This window comes from Ranitomeya imitator, chromosome 4 (assembly GCF_032444005.1).
Source record: "Ranitomeya imitator isolate aRanImi1 chromosome 4, aRanImi1.pri, whole genome shotgun sequence".
NCBI classification, from domain to species: domain Eukaryota; kingdom Metazoa; phylum Chordata; class Amphibia; order Anura; family Dendrobatidae; genus Ranitomeya; species Ranitomeya imitator.
In genome coordinates, this window is record NC_091285.1 from 581,126,825 (window position 1) to 581,150,296 (window position 23,472).

The 23,472-nt window shown below is 43.3% G+C and overlaps 1 protein-coding gene across 1 annotated transcript in view; it reads right to left on the bottom strand.

Moving 5' to 3' along the window:
• The window catches only part of ITGA11 (integrin subunit alpha 11), a 276,560-nt gene extending 256,429 nt beyond the window's left edge, over positions 1 to 20,131 (bottom strand). Inside the window, exon 1 of the mRNA XM_069766420.1 lies at positions 19,990 to 20,131. Coding sequence (XP_069622521.1) covers positions 19,990 to 20,056 — 67 coding nt within the window. The 5' untranslated portion in view covers positions 20,057 to 20,131. The remainder of the gene's footprint in view (positions 1 to 19,989) is intronic.
• Between the last annotated feature and the right edge of the window lie 3,341 nt (positions 20,132 to 23,472).

Here is a 23,472-nt window from a genome sequence, read left to right on the forward strand (position 1 = left end):
GATGTGCCGGTCAGGTTTTTGAAATGTATTCTTTAGCCTTCTGATCGTGCACTCCGCCTCCTAGCTTCAGGTATTTTAATTACAACAGCTCCAATATTCCTCCACAGCGAGAGAGAATTTTAGTCTAAGAAGAGGTTTCACATGTACCCATTCAGATGGAGACGTTTATTCTCAGCGAGGTAAGGCAAGTTTAGGACCTGGTATAAGAGAGATGCCGTAAAAGGGCTACCAGATACACATAAAATTGGCCATTTTTATGCGCTAAAAGCTCTCATTTTTCATATTTCTAGTGCAGTAATGCAGTTCAAATTTCGTGTTTTCAAGTTTACATGTTTTAGCGCTGCAGTGTGCTGCCTTATTTACTTAACTATATACGAGTTGGCGACTCTAGGTTCAGCACCTGTTCACACTTAGTCTATGTTTGGATGTGCCGGTCAGGTTTTTGAAATGTATTCTTTAGCCTTCTGATCGTGCACTCCGCCTCCTAGCTTCAGGTGTTTTAATTACAACAGGTCCAATACCCCTCCACAGAGAGAGAGAATTTTAGTCTAAGAAGAGGTTTCACATGTACCCATTCAGATGGAGACGTTTATTCTCAGCGAGGTAAGGCAAGTTTAGGACCTGGTATAAGAGAGATGCCGTAAAGGGGCTACCAGGTACACATAAAATTGGCCATTTTTATGCGCTAAAAGCTCTCATTTTTCATATTTCTAGTGCAGTAATGCAGTTCAAATTTCGTGTTTTCAAGTTTACATGTTTTAGCGCTGCAGTGTGCTGCCTTATTTACTTAACTATATACGAGTTGGCGACTCTAGGTTCAGCACCTGTTCACACTTAGTCTATGTTTGGATGTGCCGGTCAGGTTTTTGAAATAGATTCATATTTCTGTCCAACAGCTATACACCAATGCCTCCACCCTGTGCCAGTCATTGCACTGGTTCCTCGTCCGCTACACAGAATACAACAAAACTCATCATACTCACCCACAAAGTGGCGCAGCATGTGAGAAGTTTTTGAGACAGGAATGAGAAGTTCAGATTATTGAGGATGACAGTCTTAGGTCATTAGTGGAAAAGACAGCCTAGGTAGTGTAATAGACCGAGATGAAGGTAGATTCTAGGACAATGCAGAACTGTGAACAGCTTTGTGGGTGAGAGTGATAAGTTTGTATTGTAGTCTGTAGTGGATGGGCAACCAGTGAAATAACTGGCACAGGGTATAGGTATTGGTGTAAAGGTTGGACATAAATATGTTACTGGCTGCTGCATTCAAGATGGATTGGAGAGGGAAGTGTTTAGGTTTTTGAGGTGCACATGAGTGCGTGATCGGATATAGTGACTGAAGGAAAGATGTGAATCAAATATAACCCCAAGACAGTGCTCAATGTGAATGGGAGTTATGGTAGAACCAGAAACGAAAATGGCAATATTAGGCCTAGAAAGGCTAGTAGAGTGGGAAAACAAAAGGAGTTCAGTTTTTGACAGATTCAGTTTTAGATAAAGGGAGGGCATAATGTTGGAGACAGTGGACAAACAGTCCCTAGTATTTTGTATTAAGGTGGGGATGATGTCAGTAGAAGATGTGTATTATTTGGTCTCATCAGCATATAGATGATACTGGAAAACAAATCTGATGATAATTTGTCCAGTAGGGTCTGTGTAAAGAAAAAAGAGGAAAGGACCTAGGATTGAACCATGAGGAAACCCGACAGGTAGGGGAAAGGAAGAAGAGAGGGCAAAGGTCACAGTAAAGGTGCAATTAGGGAGATAGGTGTCCTTGAGGCCAATAGAGCGGAGCATAGTGAGGAGAAGCTGGTGATCCACAATGTCAAATGCTTCAGAGAGATCCAGGAGAATCAGCATGTAGTAGAGACCATTAAACTTAGCTGTTGGTAGATTTAAAGAGACTTTAGGAACCACAATTTCAGTATAGAGTAAGGAAAGGAAATTGGATTGTAAAGGATCAAGAAGAGATGAAGAGGAGATTAGAGACTGTAGTTAGCAGTACAGTTCTGGTTGAGGGATTTTTTTTAAGTAATGTGTATGATGGCTCATTTGAAAGAGGAGGTTAAATATTTTTGATAGGTGGGTAATGACAGCCAGGGAGAAGGACTGAAGGAGGTGAGAGGGAATGGGGTCAGTGGTGCACGTTGTAGGGCCAAAAGAAGTGAGGAGCCTTGTAAGTTTGTCTTCTGTGACAGGTTTAAAGGCAGAAAGTGAGCTTGATGAAATGCGGGAGGGAAGAGAATGCATGATATTAGAGAATTGGGAGAAAGAAATAAAATAAAAATACACGACATGCAAAATCATATCCCACAAACTTATATATCAACTTGTTCTGCTTCGCTTGCTCTACAATATGCTGCCTAAAGATAGGACATTATGTACCATGTGACAGCTTGCCTTTAAAACATATGTGGCTCGATAAGGTTATAAATCTAATGTATGGTAAAATTGTTTAGTTTTCTTTTGTTGGTCAAAATTAGGAAAATGGTTGAATTTTCATGCATAAATCTTTAAATCCTGGCACCAGACAAAGAGATTAGGGAAAGCTGATGACTCCGCAATATTTTCTTCTAGAAGGCGTACATATGGAATAGATGCATTACAAGCCAGATTATATCAACTCCCTCTTTATACAATGATGATCTAATAAAACAACAATTCAGTAATTGGGGTAGGACTGTGGATCGTACTCACAGGCAGACATGAGTTGCTCCGTACAAGTCTCCATATAACCACAAACCAAAACAGCTTGTTTCAGCAGTAGAAAAGTAATGCTAGATATAAAACACACTGGAATAATCTTGCTATTTCCAACTCTTTTCCTAAGCTCTAGACATAGAATAACAAGGCAACAATAATGACAGCTGAATAAACCCTAAAAACACCACACTGACATACGCAGAGCCTAGAGTCAAAAGTGTTACATAATAGTATCAATATATACTAATAGGAAGGTAGCCTTCTAAAAAAGAGAGCCGCCACAATGATCACCTGGGTCCATCATCACAATTCCCACAGCAATTCTGGAGCAATTTGGAATACATTACAAATGGCTGAAATTTTCAAACCCATCTGTGGTTCAAACCCATATGAGGTGTTTACTTTGAGTGTTTCCCTTTAAGTCTACATGAAGGGGGTGGCGGTCAGTTAGGTTGGCTATTTACTTTAACTTTGCTAACTTGTGTGTGGAGAGGGGCATCATAAACTGCTTTGCACTAAAAGTAGAACTCTATCATCCACCTTTATGCTCATTCATAGAGGTGCATGTGGTCTTTTCAGTACTTTACTATACCTCTGTATACCTTCAATTTTGTACTGATGCCATATGTAGAGATGTATTTTCTCATAAAAGCATTGCTTTATTTTTGGCAGAATTTTTCTGTAAGATATGTGATAAATGTTAATTGCTATAGATGTTACTGATGAAATGGGGTACCCTCACATTTCTTATCATGTTGGGAGGAGACGTATGGTGCATGTGGAGCGCCCCACCAGGGCAGCGGGGTACTCGGTACTGGGTCCGGTCTTAAAGTGGATGTCATGATGGCTGCGACCTGGTCCATGGCCCTGGGCGCCCAATTAAAGGGAAAGGTCTTCAGCGGGATTGGTAATGTCTATCGTTCGTGATGCCACCTGTGGTATTTGGTCAGTAGGGACTGACACTGCTTAAAGGGGTCCTCTGGGGTGATGTTGTGGCAGCTAGATGGTAACGCTTCCCACAGGTAAAGTGGGGTCCCCAGGGCTCCCAAGGTGTGTGGCAAAGATGGTGTATGCCGACGAATAAGTGGAGGACACAGATCTTGCAGTCTTTTACCTGGTTTACTGATGGTAGCAGTTCAGTCCAGGGTACCAGGTGTAGGGTAGCTGTAGTCCGGCCAGCTTGGAGGCAATAAGGGATCCCACTTCAGGTGAGGTCCATAAGCCTTTCCTACTTGCGCCAGATGGCGAGGTCCCTGCAGCTTAAAGCTTGCTGACAGAGTCCCCTCTCTCCTGTCCTAAGACAGATGTTTGTACGATAGGCAGGTTGAGCCTGTTTATAGGATCTCTTAGATGACCCGGATCTTAAGGTCACTGTTTCACCTCAGACTTGTTATAGGCAATCGACATATAGACTTATGCCCTCCGGTTCTGTAGCCGTGTCCTGGAGAACAACATGACCTCAGGCTCCCGCTACCCGGCTTCTGTGCTCTGGCTCTGTCCTGCCACTGTTCCCCTCCTGAGCCCTTTCCTCCACTGTGCTTCTTCCCTCTAAGCTCCTTCACAATTCAACTCCTCACATTATCTCTCTTTCCAGAGGCTGCAGCTCCCTCATGGCTGCTCGGCCTCTATGTCTGCTTCAGACTTCCTTCTGCTCTCTTGGAGACCAACTGTCTCCCTCCAATGTCTCTCTCAGACTGTCTTGCTCCTCCTCCAGACCAGGATGCATAAAGTGTAAGGAAGCTCCCCTGAATCTGGGTCCTGAGCTCCCCCCCGGCCTAGATTCAGATGTGTTGAATGTAAGTGCCTTACCTGATAGAAAGAATCCCCCTTGCCTCCAAGCATGACATCACCCTCCCCGAAGGGAAGGAAACATCACTGCAGCAACTGGCTACCTGGGGTGCTGCACATTTACATGGCCCACTATTAAATTCTGTTACTCACTGATCCTGGCTCTAGCGAAAGCTTTTGCTTTCTTCTCCTATGGCTGCCTTTCTTTGCAGTAGCCCATGCCAGGTTTCTCAGGTAACCCAGCAAACTCATTGTGTACAGTTCCCTTCAAATTTGGCAGGTGTTTGCTACCCTGGACTTTCATGCTACTACTATCGTGATTTCCAAGTATAGTCAACCTTACTAAATTTTGTTCATATCTACCGCTTGGGAAGCAAGATAATATCAGGTCACAACTGTTCTTGGTATTCACACTTGGTCTCTGCAATCAAGGTAATGCGGCGCCCCAGGGTCCTGGTCGTCGCAGTGGTATTGCTTTCCTCTCGGGGAAAGTGATATTACGTTTTGAGGCAAAGAAGGATAAATGCATCCAGGTATCACAAACATGCAACACATTTCACACTCCAGGCCACCAGGGGGAACTTCTGCTCCTATTTATTAGGTCACTCCCACATAGGTAAAACCGGTCGCCTGTAGGGAAAGTTAGTCAGTTGCTGGATGAGCTCAGCTCAGTTAGTTGGTCCCTGACAGGGGTGGGATCCTGTCAGTGAAGAAAGGAGAAAGGACACGCAGCTGTGTATGCCCTCAGAGCTGCAGCTCCTAGGAAGAGACATCGAAGGCAGAACTGTATTGCAGTGAGCATGCAAGGAAGTCGTAGCAAAGGAGAGGATACCAGAAGTGGACCAGCCCTTCACAGGCTGCCTCCTTCTGAGACGCAGAAGCCCGGTAGCCGGTACACCGAGGGAGTAAGAAGCTTTATGCTTTGCTCCAGAGACCAGCAGGACAGCTAATTTCACGTTACCTGTCCGCCCTACAACCAGGAGGCACGGTGGCACCGCTTAGAGGCTGGGGCATGATAGAATCCCTATAAACCACCTCAAGCCACCAGCCATACGGGTTTGTCCTATCCTATATGGGGGACAGAGAGAAAGACATTACATCTATGAGGACCTTATGTGAAGCCTTAGGCAGTAAGGAACTACAACACTTCAGTGCAAGGGAAGGCTACTGATTTCCACCTGGACAAGGGGACTCTGGACTTGCCTCCAAACCGGCCGTACTCTGCCTGCCCTGTGATCTGGTGCCCTGGACTGTGGATGCTGAAGTCTTCAGTAAAGGTAAAGAGACTGCAACCTTGTGTCCTCGTTCTTCTTGCACCTCTCACCATACCACCATCTACACACTGGGAAGCCCTGTGGAAATACTTCACCTGTGGGAAGGTATACCATCTAGCTGACATAACATCACCCCAGTGGACTCCTTAAAGCAGCGTCGGTCACCCTGACCGAATACCACAGGTGGCGTCACAAACACAAACTTCATTCCTTTAAAGACCTTTCCCTTTTCCTTTTCCACCGACGTCCCAGGGCCTCGGACCGGGTCAGCCACCGTGACATCCCCCTGTGAACCGCAGAACCCAGTACCGAGTACCCCACGGCCCCATGGGGGTGCTCCAGTAACACATCTCTTCAAGTGAGTCTCCAGTTTGCCTATATTACACTGGCTAGCTGTGGTTAACCATTTCTTCACTGCAAATGCCAGTTTGCATACACTGCTGCTGTTTATCATTTCACTGCTGGAAGATTTCAGAATGCATTCTTATGATTAACTGCAACCCTGCTGGAAAATTCGAGTTTCTTATACAGTACAGTGAATGTTCCCATGTGTATCTCCACACCTGGCTCTGCTTCATTTGTGCTATCCAGCTATTATGCTGACTTGACCTTTGCTGATTTATATATTGTCTGTCAAGATCTACACCACTGCACCATCACCTCCTTAGTTTAAAGAATGCATCCCAATAGGCGAGCCCTTACCAAAATCTAATGGGGATATAGAATAAGAGGATTAGTATTTTATCTGGATGGCCATTGTGCATTATCCTAGTGAGACTTATGGCTATAGGTCACTTTATAGTGATGCCCTGTGCACAGACAATACATCCAGAAAATCATGCATTTTGCCTTTGCTAAGAATAGTTAGTTACTCACAGAATAATGTCCTGAAAAAACCTCCAGACGGAAAGTGCACAACCCACAGGAATGCCGTAAAAAATGATCCTAACGGGAGCTGATGTTAAATTAACCCATATGTGTTCTCCGGAAAGGATTCATACTGTTCTGCAATATCTTTAATTAGTCCGTGAAGCTGATGTTATAATAGGGCAATGACATGGGTAGTAGGGGGTTATGTCAGGGGTGATGACAGTCACTACATCAGAAAACACAAATTCTGCAGCTCTGCTCTAGACCGGCATTCTTGACCAAACTCTTTACAGTTTTTCTTCTCAGACTTTAGTCAGAACTCTAGGAGAGGAATTATATAGCATTAGGGTCTGAACTTTATTGATATGTTTCTTTTTGAACTTTATGGAAGACTCAATGTCAATGTAGCCAACGAGAGGTAAAAACAAATGTACAGAGTGTGATCTCTGACCCTTGAGGGCAGATTGCACAGTATTTTGTCAACATGTAATCTTTCCACATTTCATGTTAAAGGAAAGAAAGAAACTCCTCTGTGGCTTTCTACATATGTATAGCAGGAGGAAAGTTAAAAGGACGGTAATGTTATTACTATTCTTTATTTGCATTCTTTCTACATCATAACTTATTAAGGTATGAGCACACTTTGTCTTTTCCAAGTGGCTTCCTCCTGGAATCTGCCTGAAAAAGTGATAAAAATGTAAAAATAAAATTAATATATGCACTGCAATGTAAAAACAACTCGTTGTGCATATGTTCAGTATTTTTTTAAACTTATTTTAACCCTATTAAGGCTTCAAAAGCCGTGAAATGGCTAGAAAAACTGATGTGAACATTTTTCAGGCGGCTTCCAATTTTTTTTATAAAATGTAAAAAAAAAAGCCACTGCTAAAATTACGAATAGGATGACAAAGAAAATACTTCAGAAAACATACAGACATTTTCTTGAAACGTTTTTAGACTCAAAAACCATGTGAAAATAGCAAAGAAAACCAGAAGAAAAGCCTTTTTCTAAAAAAAATTAACCTTCAGCACAAATAGTAGTGTCCTCTGTTATAGGGGCTTAGGCTATGTTCAGAAAATGGATTTTGATGTAGAAAAATCTTACATTGATTTAGATTGAAATCTGCAGATTTTTTTTTACACGGATTACTCACATGTTTAAAGGGAACCTGTCACCGGCACAAACGCTATTGACCTGCAGATATGTTGTCAAACTGCAGGTTAATAGTGTTACTAACCTGCCTGGTGTCACGCTGTTGCAATGCAGGTAGGTGCAGGCTCCACTAGATGGCAGTAGAGTGAAAGCAGGACTGCACCTAAACAGAGCTGGCCTGCAGTGCAGCAGTGAGGCTACCACAGGTGGCAGCAGAATAGTCAACCAAGCCGGGTCAAATCCTAGACTGTAGTGCAGTACCAAAGGAATAAGCAAACTCACGGTCAGAGACAAGCCAGGAAGTCAGTAATGGTCAGAAGTGGATAAGCCAAAATACAGAAGCAGGTCAGGATACAAGCCAAGGCAAAACGAGGGAGTCAGCACACTAAGGGTATGTGCACACGTAGAATGTCCACTGCGGATTTTTTCGCAGTGGATTTGATAAATCTGCAGGGCAAAAGCGCTGCGTTTTTGCTGCAGATTTATCGCGGATTTACCGCGGATTTCACTGTGGTTTTACAACTGCGGTTTTCCATTGGAGCAGCTGTAAAACCGCTGTGGAATCCGCAGAAAGAAGTGACATGCTGCGGAATGTAAACCGCTGTGTTTCCGTGCGTTTTTTTCCGCAGCATGTGCACAGCATTTTTTGTTTCCCATAGGTTTAAATTATAATGTAAACTCATGGGAAACTGCTGTGGACCTGCAGCTGTGGAAACGCTGTGTTTTCCACATCGTGTGCACATACCCTAAAGGGAAACAAGGAGTCAAGACGGGAATAGGGGAAAACAGAGACACAGGTTCAGACAGCAAACACAGCTGGACAAATCAGAGCAATCAGAGTCAGCTACAGCAGCACTAGGCAAAAAACTATAACTGACATCGCCTGTAGGAAACAGCGGCGATAAATAGGCAACCTGAACCCAGACAGAGGCTGAGAAAGGTTAACTCTTGACATGACCAGACCGGGAAAAAGGGAAAACAGTACTCAAAACCCGATCTGGATCATGACAGTACCCTCCTCTTATGGAGGGGCCACCGGACCCTAAGGTTTCCCAGGATAACGCGCATGAAATGCCCGAACCAATCGGCATGAACCGATCACGCCGGGACCGATCCTCAGGACCATAACCCCTCCAATGGACTAAATACTGCAGAGAACTGCAGACCATGTGCGAATCCACATTCTGTTCCACCTCATACTCCATCTGCCCATCCACAGAAACCGGTGGTGGAGGAGATGGAGACCCATCAGAGGAATGTACAAATGGCTTCAGGAGATACTTATGAAACACATTGGGAATCCAAAGCAATGGAGGTAGACGTAAGCGAAAGGCAACTGGATTGACAACCTCAATTAGCTCATAAGGACCTATAAACCTGGGACCAAGCTTAGCAGAAGGAACTTTCAGCCAAATGTTCTTGGTAGACAACCATACTTTATCTCCCACCAGTAATATGGGTCATGTAGATCTTCGCTTATTCACAAACTGCTTATGTTTGCCTTGAGCTTTCCAATGTTCCTCTGGACCTCACTCCATACGTCCCTCAGCTGCTGAATGGCCGAACCAGCCCCTGGACACCCTGAGTCTATCCTGGAAAACTCACCAAAATGGGGGTGAAAGCCATAAGTACAAAAGAACGGAGAGGTGCCCATGGACTGATTAATATGACTATTAAAGGCAAACTCAGCCACTGGTATCAAAGAACATCAAATATCCTGCTTGGACGTGGCAAGACACCGCAAAATTTGTTCAAGAGACTGATTGGTCCTCTCCATCTGACCATTGGTTTCGGGTGATAGGCCAAGGAGAAGGCCAAAGTAATACCTAACCTTTGACAAAAAGCCCTCCAAAATTTGGACACAAATTGTACTCCCTATGTGAAACCACATTCAAAGGCAAACCATGCAATCGCCCCACGTGCTCAACAAACAACCTAGAAAGTGTTTCAGCATTCGGCAGTCCTGCCAAAGGTACAAAATGCGCTTCTTTACTGAATCTATCCACCACCACCCAGACCACAGTTTTGCCATTGAAAGGAGGGAGATCAGTGATAAAATCCATGGATAAATGAGTCCAAGGTCTATCCAGAATTGGCAATGGCACTAATTCCCCGGGTGGCCTGTTATGAGAGGTTTTAGCATGGGCACAAGTATCACAGGAAGACACAAACATGGCGACATCAGAAGCCATAGAGGACCACCAAAACAGCCTAGCAATAGCTCTACGAGTGGCCGAGATTCCAGGATGCCCACTAAGAGCAGAATCATGGAACTCCTGGAGCACCCTCAACTGGTACTGAACCGGGACAAAGAGTTTGTTGTCAGGCAAAGACAGAGGAGCAAGAGACTGAGCCTCACAAATCTCCCGCTCTATTCTGAGGACTCCGCTGCCACGACCACCCCATGCTGAAGAATGGAGGAAGGAGGTTCAGGAGTTGATATCAGATCCAACCTGCGAGGTACGGCATCCACCTTGACATTCTTGGAACCAGAGCGAAAGGTGATAGAAAAATCAAAGCGGGAAAAAAAAAGCAACCACCTCGCCTGTCTGGGAGTCAAATGTTTGGCCGACTCAATATAAGTGATTCTTGCGGTCCGTAATCACTGTGAGCCGATGAACAGCCCCCTCCAAAAAGTGCCTTCATTCTACAAAGGCCAACTTGATAGCTAAAAGCTCCCGATTCCCAAATTCGTAATTTCTCTCAGCAGGTGAGAATTTTTTAGAGAAAGTGGCGGGTCCCTGGGATAACAGAGACACGGGTTCAGATAGCAAACGCAGCAGGACAAATCAGAGCAATCAGAGTCAGCTACAGCAGCACTAGGCAAAAAACTGTAATTGACATTGCCTGCAGGAAGCAGCAGCGATAAATAGCCAACCTGAACCCAGACAGAGGCTGAGAAAGGTTAACTCTTGGCATGACCAGACCGGGAAAAAGGGAAAACAGAACTCAAAATCCAGTCTGGATCATGACACCTGGCGCCTGCACCTTCCAGTGAGACAATGAACTTTATTCTCCCAGGAGGAATTCATCCATGTGGCGGCACTGGCGCTGGTTCAGACACCGCTCTAAGAATACAGAGGGGCGGGTGTAACCGCTCCCCCGGCCCTGACTGACAGCCAGCCCCAATGCCGAGCGAGTGTCAGTCAGCAACGGCGCTGCCCCCATGACTGAAATGGAAAAAAATAATTTTCTCTTCCCCGCTGCCACCAGGCGCCCCCGACTCATGGCTCGGATAGCAGCCACGTGGTCTGCCACTAAGGCAACTGCCTTTCAGATGTTGTCTTTGTCGGGATTTAAAACAAAGACCCCTGCATTGCAAAGCTACAATGCTAATCACTGTCCCAGCGTGCGCCCCTGTAACAATCTAAAGGAACGCATGGCACGGGGTCAACTGTAAATTCCTCACAGCTTGCCTAAATTCACACACTATAGAAAGTTCTAATCTGCTGTGTGTCTGACAGTGGTGCTAGAAGTTTCTATAATAGATTGTAAAGATAAGTAAAATCACCTGTTTTTTATGGGTTACACAACTTTACAATCTGGAGAATTCTCCTTTATAGTTTTCATATTGTGCATATAACCTGCACCGACAAGCTTATTTGAGTGGCGGACATGGCAAAACTATTCTTAATTTCCATGTGCCCTTTTTTAACTTTAAACCGTACCTAAAACTATCCAACCAGCAGTAATATTGCAGTATGAGAACTATGGACCCCACGTAGGACCTCTTCATCCAGCATCCTCCTTTTAATATAATTGTAATAATGACCTATTGCCAGTCTCTTCCAATGTCATGTCTCCTACCTAGAAAATATTAATGGAATTATTTTTGTTCTTCAGGGGAAAAAAAAAACATTTTTACTATGTAATATTTTATAATCTGTATAAATCTAATTTTAATTCTAATTTTAATTTCAATAATCTAATCTTATTCTCTATCTCAGTCCCTCTTTCATTTTAGCAGGTTATATTCTACATAAACACAATGCAATCTTTAAAAAAAATAGCATTTGCTTCGTGCTTCAGTGACCACAGCAAACTGGTGTCAAAATTATGTAACTTTTGGCAAATGCAGATTTTATTTCATTCCATTCACACAGTACAGTCGTTTTATAAGACTCTGTTGCCATCACTTCACTATAATATGTATTCACGGATGTCTGCCGATGTATATTCATACAACTCATACAATGGCGTATGTCACTCATTGGCCTCATTGTTAAGAATACTGTGTGGTAAAGATTTTTGGAAGTGATCTACATTCTAGGAAAGTGCAGTCTGCACTTTTTTTTTCTCTAGTAACTCTGCTTCTCTGGGCTTCTATCACAAGTCTAGTCCTCCCCAAAAACTTCTATCTCTTACTCAGGGGAGCCTGTGGGCATCTTTCTCTCACCCGTTCAAGTCTCCAGCCCATTAACAACCTTAGGGTTCATTCACATGTCAGTTTTTCCAGTACAAGTACTATCCGTTTTTTATTTTTTACGGACAGCACTCACACCTATGACAGTCTATGGGGCAGTTCACAAGTCCGTTCTTTTTTTTGAAGACCAAGTGGTCCATCCAAAATTGCAGAGACATGTCCGATTTTCATCCGAGTGTTCGATCAAACTTGGTAATGAAAGTGTATGGATCCATGAAAAAAAAATCAGACAGCATTCTGATGCCCCCTCTGCGGTGTTTCTTTTTTTTTTTGACAGATAGGAGAAGGTGGCGAAGCTTTTCTTTTTCTCATTTGTGAAATGAAGAGTGATGACACCCTGATGACACTCTGATTAAAACCTGATAGAACTCTGATGGAAATCACTGATGGAATTCTGTCCATTTTTCTCAAACGTCAAAAAACTGATGTCTGAATGAGGCCTTACTCTGGACATTTTCAGGCCTATTGGTAACAATGACAGTTTTTTCCAGCTCCTCGTACAGTGTGATTGCGCTCTCCAGCACCAAAACACTGCTTTATAGCGACTTCCCCTCTTCGATCAGCAAGCTTACGGTAGGGGAAACTATCATTCCTGCTGTTGGCTACTATGCCAATGTGCCATGGGCTAAGTTCCCTAGCCCAACAAACCTTGGACCTCATGGGGCACAAATAGTGTGGGGCAAAACACAACACAAGGTGGACATAAGACAGTAACATCACAATTCAAACAAACATGTTCCAAAGTGCTACACACCTAGGCCCCGATTCTTCATCTTTTCTTAAGTCGCTTTCCTCTATTTGTCCGACACATCGCTGATCGGGTGGACAGATTATTGGGAGGGGCTGGTGAGGACCCAGCGGTCATGGTGCACATTGGCACTAATGACAAAGTTAGAGGTAGGTGGAAGGTCCTTAAAGATGATTTCAGGGAATTAGGCTGCAAGCTGAAAGCAAGGACCTCCAACGTGGTATTTTCCGAAATACTGCCGGTACCACGTGCCACGCCAGAGAGGCAACGGGAGATTAGGGAGGTTAATAAGTGGCTCAAGAATTGGTGTAGGAAAGAGGGGTTTGGGTTCCTGCAGAACTGGGCTGACTTCTCAGTTGGCTACAGGCTCTACGCTAGGGATGGGCTGCACCTCAATGGGGAGGGTGCAGCTGTGCTGGGGGAGAGAATGGCTAGAAGGTTGGAGGAGTGTTTAAACTAGGAATTGGGGGGGAGGGTATTCATTTTATAGGAGGGGAAGATAGTGCAGACAGAGTCCTGGGCACAAATAAGGAAGTTGGGGGTGGCGGTGGCATGGGGGGTGGGGTCAGAACAGTTAATAATTTAAGAAATAGAAGTACAGAGAGGAACATAAAGTGCATGTATACTAATGCCAGAAGCCTCGCCAACAAAATGGACGAATTAGAACTAATGTTGTTGGAGCATAATTATGACATGGTGGGGATATCTGAAACGTGGCTGGATGAGAGCCATGACTGGGCTGTTAACTTGCAGGGCTATAGCCTGTTCAGAAATGACCGTACAGATAAGCGAGGGGGAGGGGTGTGTCTATATGTAAAATCATCCTTAAAACCCATCCTGCGCGATAATATAGGTGAATTTAATGAAAATGTAGAATCCCTGTGGGTGGAGATAAGGGGAGGGGGAAAAAATAATAAATTACTGATAGGGGTTTGTTATAAATCTCCAAAAATAATGGAAGCAATGGAGAATATCCTAGTAAAGCAAATAGATGAAGCTGCGACTCAAGGAGAAGTCATTATTATGGGGGACTTCAACTACCCTGAAATAGATTGGGGAACAGAAACCTGCAGTTCCAGCAAAGGTAATCGGTTTTTGACAATTATGAGAGACAATTACCTTTCACAACTGGTTCAGGACCCAACAAGAAGGGGGGCACTGCTAGACCTAATATTAACCAACAGGCCAGACCGCATATCAAATATAAGGGTTGGGGGTTACTTGGGAAATAGCGATCACAAAATAATAAGTTTTCATGTATCCTTTAAAAAGATGTGTAGTAGAGGGGTTACAAGGACACTAAACTTCAGGAGGGCAAATTTCCAACGGATGAGAGAGGATCTTGGTGCAATTAACTGGGACGATATCCTGAGACACAAAAATACACAGAGAAAATGGGAGACGTTTATTAGCATCCTGGATAGGACCTGTGCACAGTATATACCGTATGGGAATAAACATATTAGAAATAGGAGGAAACCAATATGGCTAAATAGAGCTGTAAGGGGCGCAATAAGGGACAAAAAGAAAGCATTTAGAGAATTAAAGGAAGTAGGTAGCGAGGAGGCATTAAATAAATACAGAAAATTAAATAAATTCTGTAAAAAGCAAATCAAGGCAGCAAAGATTGAGACAGAGAGACTCATTGCCAGAGAGAGTAAAAATAATCCTAAAATATTCTTTAACTACATAAATAGTAAGAAACTAAAAAATGATAGTGTTGGCCCCCTTAAAAATAGTCTGGGTGAGATGGTGGATGAGGATGAGGAAAAAGCCAATATGCTAAATGACTTTTTTTCATCAGTATTTACACAAGAAAATCCCATGGCAGACAAAATGTCTAGTGATAAAAATTCCCAATTAAATGTCACCTGCTTAACCCAGCAGGAAGTGCGGCGGCGTCTAAAAATCACTAAAATTGACAAATCTCCGGGCCCGGATGGGATACACCCTCGAGTACTGCAGGAATTAAGTACAGTCATTGATAGACCATTATTTTTAATCTTTAAAGACTCCATAATAACAGGGTTTGTGCCACAGGACTGGCGTATAGCAAATGTGGTGCCAATATTCAAAAAGGGAACAAAAACTGAACTCGGAAACTATAGGCCAGTAAGCTTAACCTCTACTGTGGGTAAAATCCTGGAGGGCATTCTAAGGGACGCTATACTGGAGTATCTGAAGAGGAATAACCTCATGACCCAGTATCAGCACGGGTTTACTAGGGACCGTTCATGTCAGACTAATTTGATCAGTTTCTATGAAGAGGTAAGTTCCGGATTGGACCAAGGGAACCCAGTGGATGTAGTGTATATGGACTTTTCAAAAGCTTTTGATACGGTGCCACACAAAAGGTTGATACATAAAATGAGAATAATGGGGATAGGGGAAAATATGTGCAAGTGGGTTGAGAGCTGGCTCAGGGATAGGAAACAAAGGGTGGTTATTAATGGAGCACACTCGGACTGGGTAGCGGTTAGCAGTGGGGTACCACAGGGGTCAGTATTGGGCCCTCTTCTTTTTAACATATTTATTAATGACCTTGTAGGGGGCATTCAGAGTAGAATTTCAATATTTGCAGATGACACTAAACTCTGCAGGGTAATCAATACAGAGGAGGACAATTTTATATTACAGGATGATTTATGTAAACTAGAAGCTTGGGCTGATAAATGGCAAATGAGCTTTAATGGGGATAAATGTAAGGTCATGCACTTGGGTAGAAGTAATAAGATGTATAATTATGTGCTTAATTCTAAAACTCTGGGCAAAACCGTCAATGAAAAAGACCTGGGTGTATGGGTGGATGACAAACTTAAATTCAGTGGCCAGTGTCAGGCAGCTGCTACAAAGGCAAATAAAATAATGGGATGCATTAAAAGAGGCATAGATGCTCATGAGGAGAATATAATTTTACCTCTATACAAGTCACTAGTTCGACCACACTTAGAATACTGTGCACAGTTCTGGTCTCCGGTGTATAAGAAAGACATAGCTGAACTGGAGCGGGTGCAGAGAAGAGCGACCAAGGTTATTAGAGGACTGGGGGGTCTGCAATACCAAGATAGGTTATTACACTTGGGGCTATTTAGTTTGGAAAAACGAAGACTAAGGGGTGATCTCATTTTAATGTATAAATATATGAGGGGACAGTACAAAGACCTTTCTGATGATCTTTTTAATCATAGACCTGAAACAGGGACAAGGGGGCATCCTCTGCGGTTGGAGGAAAAAAGGTTTAAGCATAATAACAGACACGGATTCTTTACTGTAAGAGCAGTGAGACTATGGAACTCTCTGCCGTATGATGTTGTAATGAGTGATTCGTTACTTAAATTTAAGAGGGGACTGGATACCTTTCTGGAAAAGTATAATGTTACAGGGTATATACACTAGATTCCTTGATAGGGCGTTGATCCAGGGAACTAGTCTGATTGCCGTATGTGGAGTCGGGAAGGAATTTTTTTCCCCAATGTGGAGCTTACTCTTTGCACATGGGTTTTTTTTGCCTTCCTCTGGATCAACATGTTAGGGCATGTTAGGTTAGGCTATGGGTTGAACTAGATGGACATATAGTCTTCCTTCAACCTTAATAACTATGTAACTATGTAACTATGTGTTATGGTTAGTGATGAGCGAGTATACTCGGTACTCGAGATTTCCCGAGCACGCTCGGGTGTCCTCCGAGTGTTTGTAAGTACTCGGAGATTTAGTTTTCATCGCCGCAGCTGAATGATTTACATCTGTTAGCCAGCTTGATAACATGTGGGGATTCCCTAGCAACCAGGCAACCCCCACATGTACTCAGCCTGGCTAATGGCTGTAAATCATTCGGCTGAGGTGATGAAAACTTAATCTCTGAACACTAACAAATACTCGGAGATCACCGAAGCAACGAGTACACTCGCTCATCACTAATGAGCACATATAAAATAGTCTTAAAAAAGACACAAAGAGAATAATGAATAGGGTGCAAGCAAAAAAATGTGCAAAACTAGACAAAAATAGGCACATAGGCAGTGATGAATAGGAATAGGGGCCATGGTCCTCTTCACTTCAGCTTAAGTCTATTAATCTGACTCTATGGCTTATTTATACATCAGTATTTGTCACCCAAAAAATGGATCATGTCATCAGTGTTTTGCATCCGAGTTTCATCAGTGTTTTGGATCCATGTGTCATCAGTATTTTTCACGTGTGATAAATCGTAAAGCTTTTCCTAACCATTGCAATGTTAACCATGGACAGCACATGGATGCCATTAATGTGCTGTATGGGTTTCTCATGGACCCATACACTTGTATAGGCACTTTTCATCTGTGCATAAAAAATGGATGTCTCTGTGGCATGTGAACAGCCCCATAGATTACAATGGGTGTGTATTGTATCTGTGAAAAACATGGATAGAACATGTATGTGCAACACGGACGTCTGAATGAGGCCTTTTACTAGTCCCTTCAGGCACATCTTGCAGGGACTGAGTTGGAGCCCGCTGCAATCACTTCATTACTTATATGTTTCTGAAGCTGCAGACTATTTGAAGGCTCCACTTTTGCTAGTGCCTTTCTTTAGTAACGAGTATGTGTTCTCTCCTAAGTCACAGGGGTCTCCTGCCTCACATGTGGCTTCAGCCACACAATAACTCACTCCCTGCTAACAGTTCACTACATAATCTCTTCTCGATATTTGGTACAATGGGGCCACCTTGTGGTCACAACTAAGAATACAGCATTGGACTATATATAATTAAACATAGCTGCATTAGTAAGGTTAGCTGCTCCTTAAAAACTAACCAACACCATTACCAAATTGGCTTTACCATTGCTGGTGATTTGCTGAAGAAGCTAGGACTAACTTGCCATTGCCACCATGATAGTCAAGATAATGAGTGAAATGGGCCATTAGTAGTTTACACAGGGATGCCTAATTCACAGGTAGCGTGAAAAGAAAGAAGAATTCCAAGTATGATGTATGAACTGTTTATTAGGCCAGGATAACTATTAACCCACACATATTGCATTTATTACTGCAAGTTCACTTCAACAAGAATCATAGGCAGTAAAACTTTCACCAGGACTCTAGTATAGTATTTTAATAAGAACCCCTTACTCACATTACATCAAAGTAACCATAAAGTTATGTTTATACACTATACTGAGCCTATAAAAGTACACCACGGGGACAGTGCGAATACCCCTCGGGTGCGTATACTACAGGTTAAGAACCAAATGTCTTGTAGATATGTGTCACATAGACAAGAAGCACACTGGTGCTTTTATACATCCCGCCATCAAACTCAGCTACAGTAGTTTTCATTTGCAGATATCATTTACTTGTGCTTGAAAATATGTAACCACTGTCATTGTTACTAGGTATCTTCTGTAAGTGCAAGTGCATAATGTGTGAAGAATTGAAGAGGTATTCCAGATTGGAAAAACAGCGCCACTTCTGTTCGCTGGTTGTGTCTGGTACAGCAGCCACTCCCAATTCAAGTGAATAGTGCTGAGCTGCAGTATCATGCACATACCATGGACAGATGTGCTGCTGTGTCTGGAAAAAAAGGAGACCTCCTTACTCTAGTCAGTCAGTCAGTGCTGAAGCTGCATTTACAACCACCGTTTACTATTCACTGAGCGGCAACTGGAGCCGTGTCGGCGCCACCTGTGTGACTGAAAGCTGGTGGCTGCAGAGAAGAATAAAGTTAATTTCCTCCCAGCAGCTGGGCTCTCAGTGCAGCTGCCGCACGGTGTCAGTACACTATTAATTTGCAGATTAACCCCATATCTGAAGGTTAATAGAGTTATTTTACATAACATGTTACCTTTAAAACTATCTAAATCTTGTTATGTACTGGATAACTGGGGCTAAACTGATGTGAAACCAGTATTGTAGAGGTGAAGTATCTCCAGTGGACCTCTCAACCTGTCAAATCCACATTTTGCACATCCAATCTCACTCTCCACAGTTTACGTCTACAGTTGTGTACGTCATATATATATATATATATATATATATATATATATATATATATACCATGGCACATCCTCCGCCAGTCAGTAAATATGTCTCTCTAGGGTCTTTACCCCAGCGGATTGTATGTCATCTTTCCAGGTATCCCCCCTCCTGCCATTTATCTGCCCTCCACTATGATATAGGAAACCTCTCCTGGTCTCCACTGTTCGGCCTGATGTGACATTGAGTCTCTCCTGACATACTTGTGGCTCCTAACATAGCTGAGATGATTTCTGACCTGTCCTCCATTGCCTCCTTTCGGTCCTGAGCTCCCCCAATTCTGCATCATCTTCAGAAGATGCCAAGCCCAGCACCCGAGCCCCCCTATCCAACTCTGTCCACCACTCTCGCCTTTCATCTTTCAAGCCTCCTGCTCCTCACATTTCTGCAATGCTTTGGGATTTTGGGCTGACGGCAGATTTTGTTTCCAGTTGCTGCCAGATGTTTAGCTCTCTAGAAGTGTCCAGCGTCATACAACAAAAAAAAAGGAAGATTCCTCTGTATTAAAGGGACATAGCCTGGGATTCAAAATGCAGATGTATCTGACAGCCCTGATGTAAAACCTGACAACGTCTTCAGGTGCAGAAACACTACAAGCATTGGCATACTGTATGTTATATTCAGTGTGTGTGTATGTGGCACATGCCAGTCATAGTCTAGACTTGACCAGGTTCTCTCACCCTGCAGGAAATGAATGTATCATAGGTTACAAACAATAGCAAATGTCTCATAAGACATCCCCAACATTCTGGAAAACTGAATCAGGTGCACAGTGAATAACATTTTCCTAGCAATATTTTCCTCTTCATAATCACAAAAAATTGATAAAATTTAGTTTAAAAGTCCATCAATGGCAATCAGTGAAGTTACTTGAGTTGTACCCAATGAACTGATAGAATTCTGAAACAATCTAAAAGCAGCATTTCATACTTTTCTCTGTGCAAGTAGGGGTTAATAATCAATAATACATCTTTATTATGTCTGAGATCAGTGGTCCAGATGGTTTTTCAGCTCACCTGGTAAGTAGAAGAGAGCCCAGGCGGTGAGGAGCCCTCTCCAGTGATCCATGCTCCAGACTCTCATCCTGCCTGCGGGGATCCCTCTGCCAGACTGGTAGCTGGAGAAGCTGCCACTTTCCCACTTCAGTCTCCGCTATTCCCTGGCTCCCAAACTTTACTGTTACATAGTAGACTGAGGAAATGGGAGGACCAGACTCCGGTAGGAGGTGGAACTGGTACAGGGGACAGGACCAGAGCAAAATAGAAGGCAGTGTGAGGACATTAATCATCGGGTCATCAATAAAAGACAAAGAATGTGAACCTTTCAGTGTGGCCCCTTAAATAGACCCATGAGTCAGATCATAGACTGAAATCAAGGCGGATAAACTATTCCACTATTTCAGCCTCTGTGTTGCAATTTTTTGGTTACCTGATTCTCTTTATTATTATTTTTAGGCCAAATGAACTCAGATGAATCCGCAGTCACCGTGATTCAATGTCAGTATGAAATGATTTTACATCTGGACGCATCCTATTACCCAATAACAGCTCTTCTGCACGCCAGTGCACGGCTGCTACTTACTGATCAGAAAATGCTACTGCTGATGGCTAATACCAGCTTCACCTTGTTACGCAATCATATTTTACATACCTGCACCCCTGTGTTTCTACGAAACTGAATTTGCATTATTATACACAGGGGTCTCATCCAACCGTTGCAAATTCCTGACCTCTCCGATGGGTACCATGCTCGGAGTTGGCACCTGTATTAATGGAGATATTCTTCCCTATATTATTTTTAATATTTATTATTATAGCGCCATTTATTCCATGGCGCTTTCCATGTAAGAGGGGTATACATAATAAAAACAGGTACAATAATCTTAAACAATACAAGTCACAACTGGTACAGGAGGAGAGAGGACCCTGCCCGCAAGGATTCACAATCTACAAGGGATGGGTGAGGATACAGTAGGTGAGGATAGAGCTGGTCATGCAGTGGTTTGGTCGATCGGTGGTTACTGCAGGTTACAGGCTTGTCGGAAGAGGTGGGTCTTCAGGCTCTTTATGAAGGTTTCGATGGTAGGTGAGAGTCTGATATGTTGTGGTAGAGAGTTCCAGAGTAGGGGGGATGCACTAGAGAAATCTTGTATACGATTGTGGGAAGAGGAGATAAGAGGGGAGTAGAGAAGGAGATCTTGTGAGGATCGGAGGTTGCGTGCAGGAAAGTACCGGGAGACGAGGTCACAGATGTATGGAGGTTGTAGATGGCTTTGTATGTCATGGTTAGGCTTTTGTACTGGAGTCTCTGGGTAATGGGGAGCCAATGAAGGGAATGACAGAGGGGAGAGGCCGGGGAATAGCGGGGGGACAGGTGGATTAGTCGGGCAGCTGAGTTTAGAATAGATTGGAGGGGTGCAAGAGTGTTCGAGGGGAGGCCACAGAGCAGGAGGTTACAGTAGTCGAGGCGGGAGATGATGAGGGCATAGACTAGGCTATATACATGCTGAAATGCCAACGCCACACACCTTCATATGAAATTGGCTTATAAAGGTATCGACCAGGTCGCTATACACCACTAAGGGACTCCTACTACAGTTCTAGTTATGAATAACCTCCATGGCTATGTTTACACGGAGTATTTTGAGGCATTAAAAAACCATGTCACGATTCTGCCATTCACCAGGGCCGAGGGATGCTGTGAGAGATAGCTCCGCCACCCTATATAATGCAGCGGCGTGCTGGGCTGTCAGTATTGTGAATGACAACAAGGTTGTCCAGTCAGTGGTAGAGGCGTGCTAGGTTGTCAGTATTCTGAGTGACAGACCAGCCGCCTATTTAGGTAAGGCCTACATGGTTTTGCTCATGTGTCTTCCATTCTGAATGATTGCCTGGCTATTTAATTAGTTAACACAGATTAGATCATTCCCAGTCATAGGTTTAGGTCATTGGTGTGTGTGCCATGTTGTCTAGTTTGCTGTTATTTTGATCTTTTGCTGCCCAACCTTGGACCTTGCTTTTGACCATGACACGACACCAGGGGCTCCTTCCCTGTCCCTAACACTAGGGGGCGCCCTAGCTCACCCTATTCCCTTGCCTTATCTCCTGAGTCAGACCTCCATCTGTTCTCCTCCGCCACCCAGGGAAGAGGGGCGCTACTGTGCACCATAATACACTAATCCCAAAAAACAAGGCAACACAAACAAGGATTAATAGAAAACTCCAGGCATACAAAATATTCACTCAGAGGAATGCATCGGAGCATGGAGGTAAGGGAATAAACCAAACTAGAGAAGGATAAGGAATTACCACACATACAAACCAAGCAACAGTCACGGATAACTCCTCCAACTCTCCTTCTCATACGAACTCCTCTCCCTCCATTAGCCATGCAGCAAATGCTAGCTCTGACAAGGATTTGTAGCAGAGCCCAGATTATAAAGGGGAAAGGAGTGGGTATTTGAGCTCAGCTGCAAGCACAGAGATTTCTAACATAGCAAATTAACCCCTGTTCTGCCAGAAGGAATAAATATCATTAAAATGAAGGAGAAGTGCTTGTCTATGAGAAGTGACGTTTACAAGTGTCACACACAAGTTTTACTTTTCCTGAAGCATTTTTCTCAAACTTTTAATTTGTCATTGTCTAATTTGGAGCAGATGCCATCAGGATCCGGTTCAAAGAAATGACATGCCCTTTTATTTCCACCAGGCCTTTTTTTCATGAACTTTCTGGGCAGGTGCAGACAAGCACACATTCTCTCATCTGAGAGAATTGAGCCAATTATGCAAATTACACCAAAACTCTGATCGGAGTGTGGCCATAGAGTGATCTGACGGATGATGAGAAGATGGAGAAAAAAATTTCTCCATTTTATCTATTCTGTCAGTCCATGGAAATAGGACTGAACTCAGATGTCATCCGAGTGCAGTCCGATGTTTTCCACTGACTGATATGAATGGCCAAGTGGGATCCATTTTACGGATGCAAATTGTGCTGAAATGATTTTTTCCTCTGACAGACTCTGTCCGAGGAAAAAATCGAACATGTGTACTGCTCCATAGACTAAACATTGGTTTGATTGCAATCTGATGTTTTGTCAGATCACACCAGGACCAAATATGCCCTTGTCTGAACCTGCCATTGAGGAAAATAGTGCTTAAAAAAACTTATTACATGAAGAGCAAAATTAATTTACATAGAAATGAATAAGAATTTTCCAAGCATTTTTGAAACAATTTTTGAGGAGGATTTTGTAGCAGATCTGCTCCAAAAAATTAAATTTGAACAGAGCCTTAACCCCTTAAGCCCCGAGGGTGGTTTGCACGTTAATGACCGGGCCAATTTTTACAATTCTGACCACTGTCCCTTTATGAGGTTATAACTCTGCAACGCTTCAACAGATCTTGGCGATTCTGACATTGTTTTCTCGTGACATATTGTACTTCATTTTAGTGGTAACATTTATTCGATATAACTTGCGTTTATTTGTGAAAAAAATG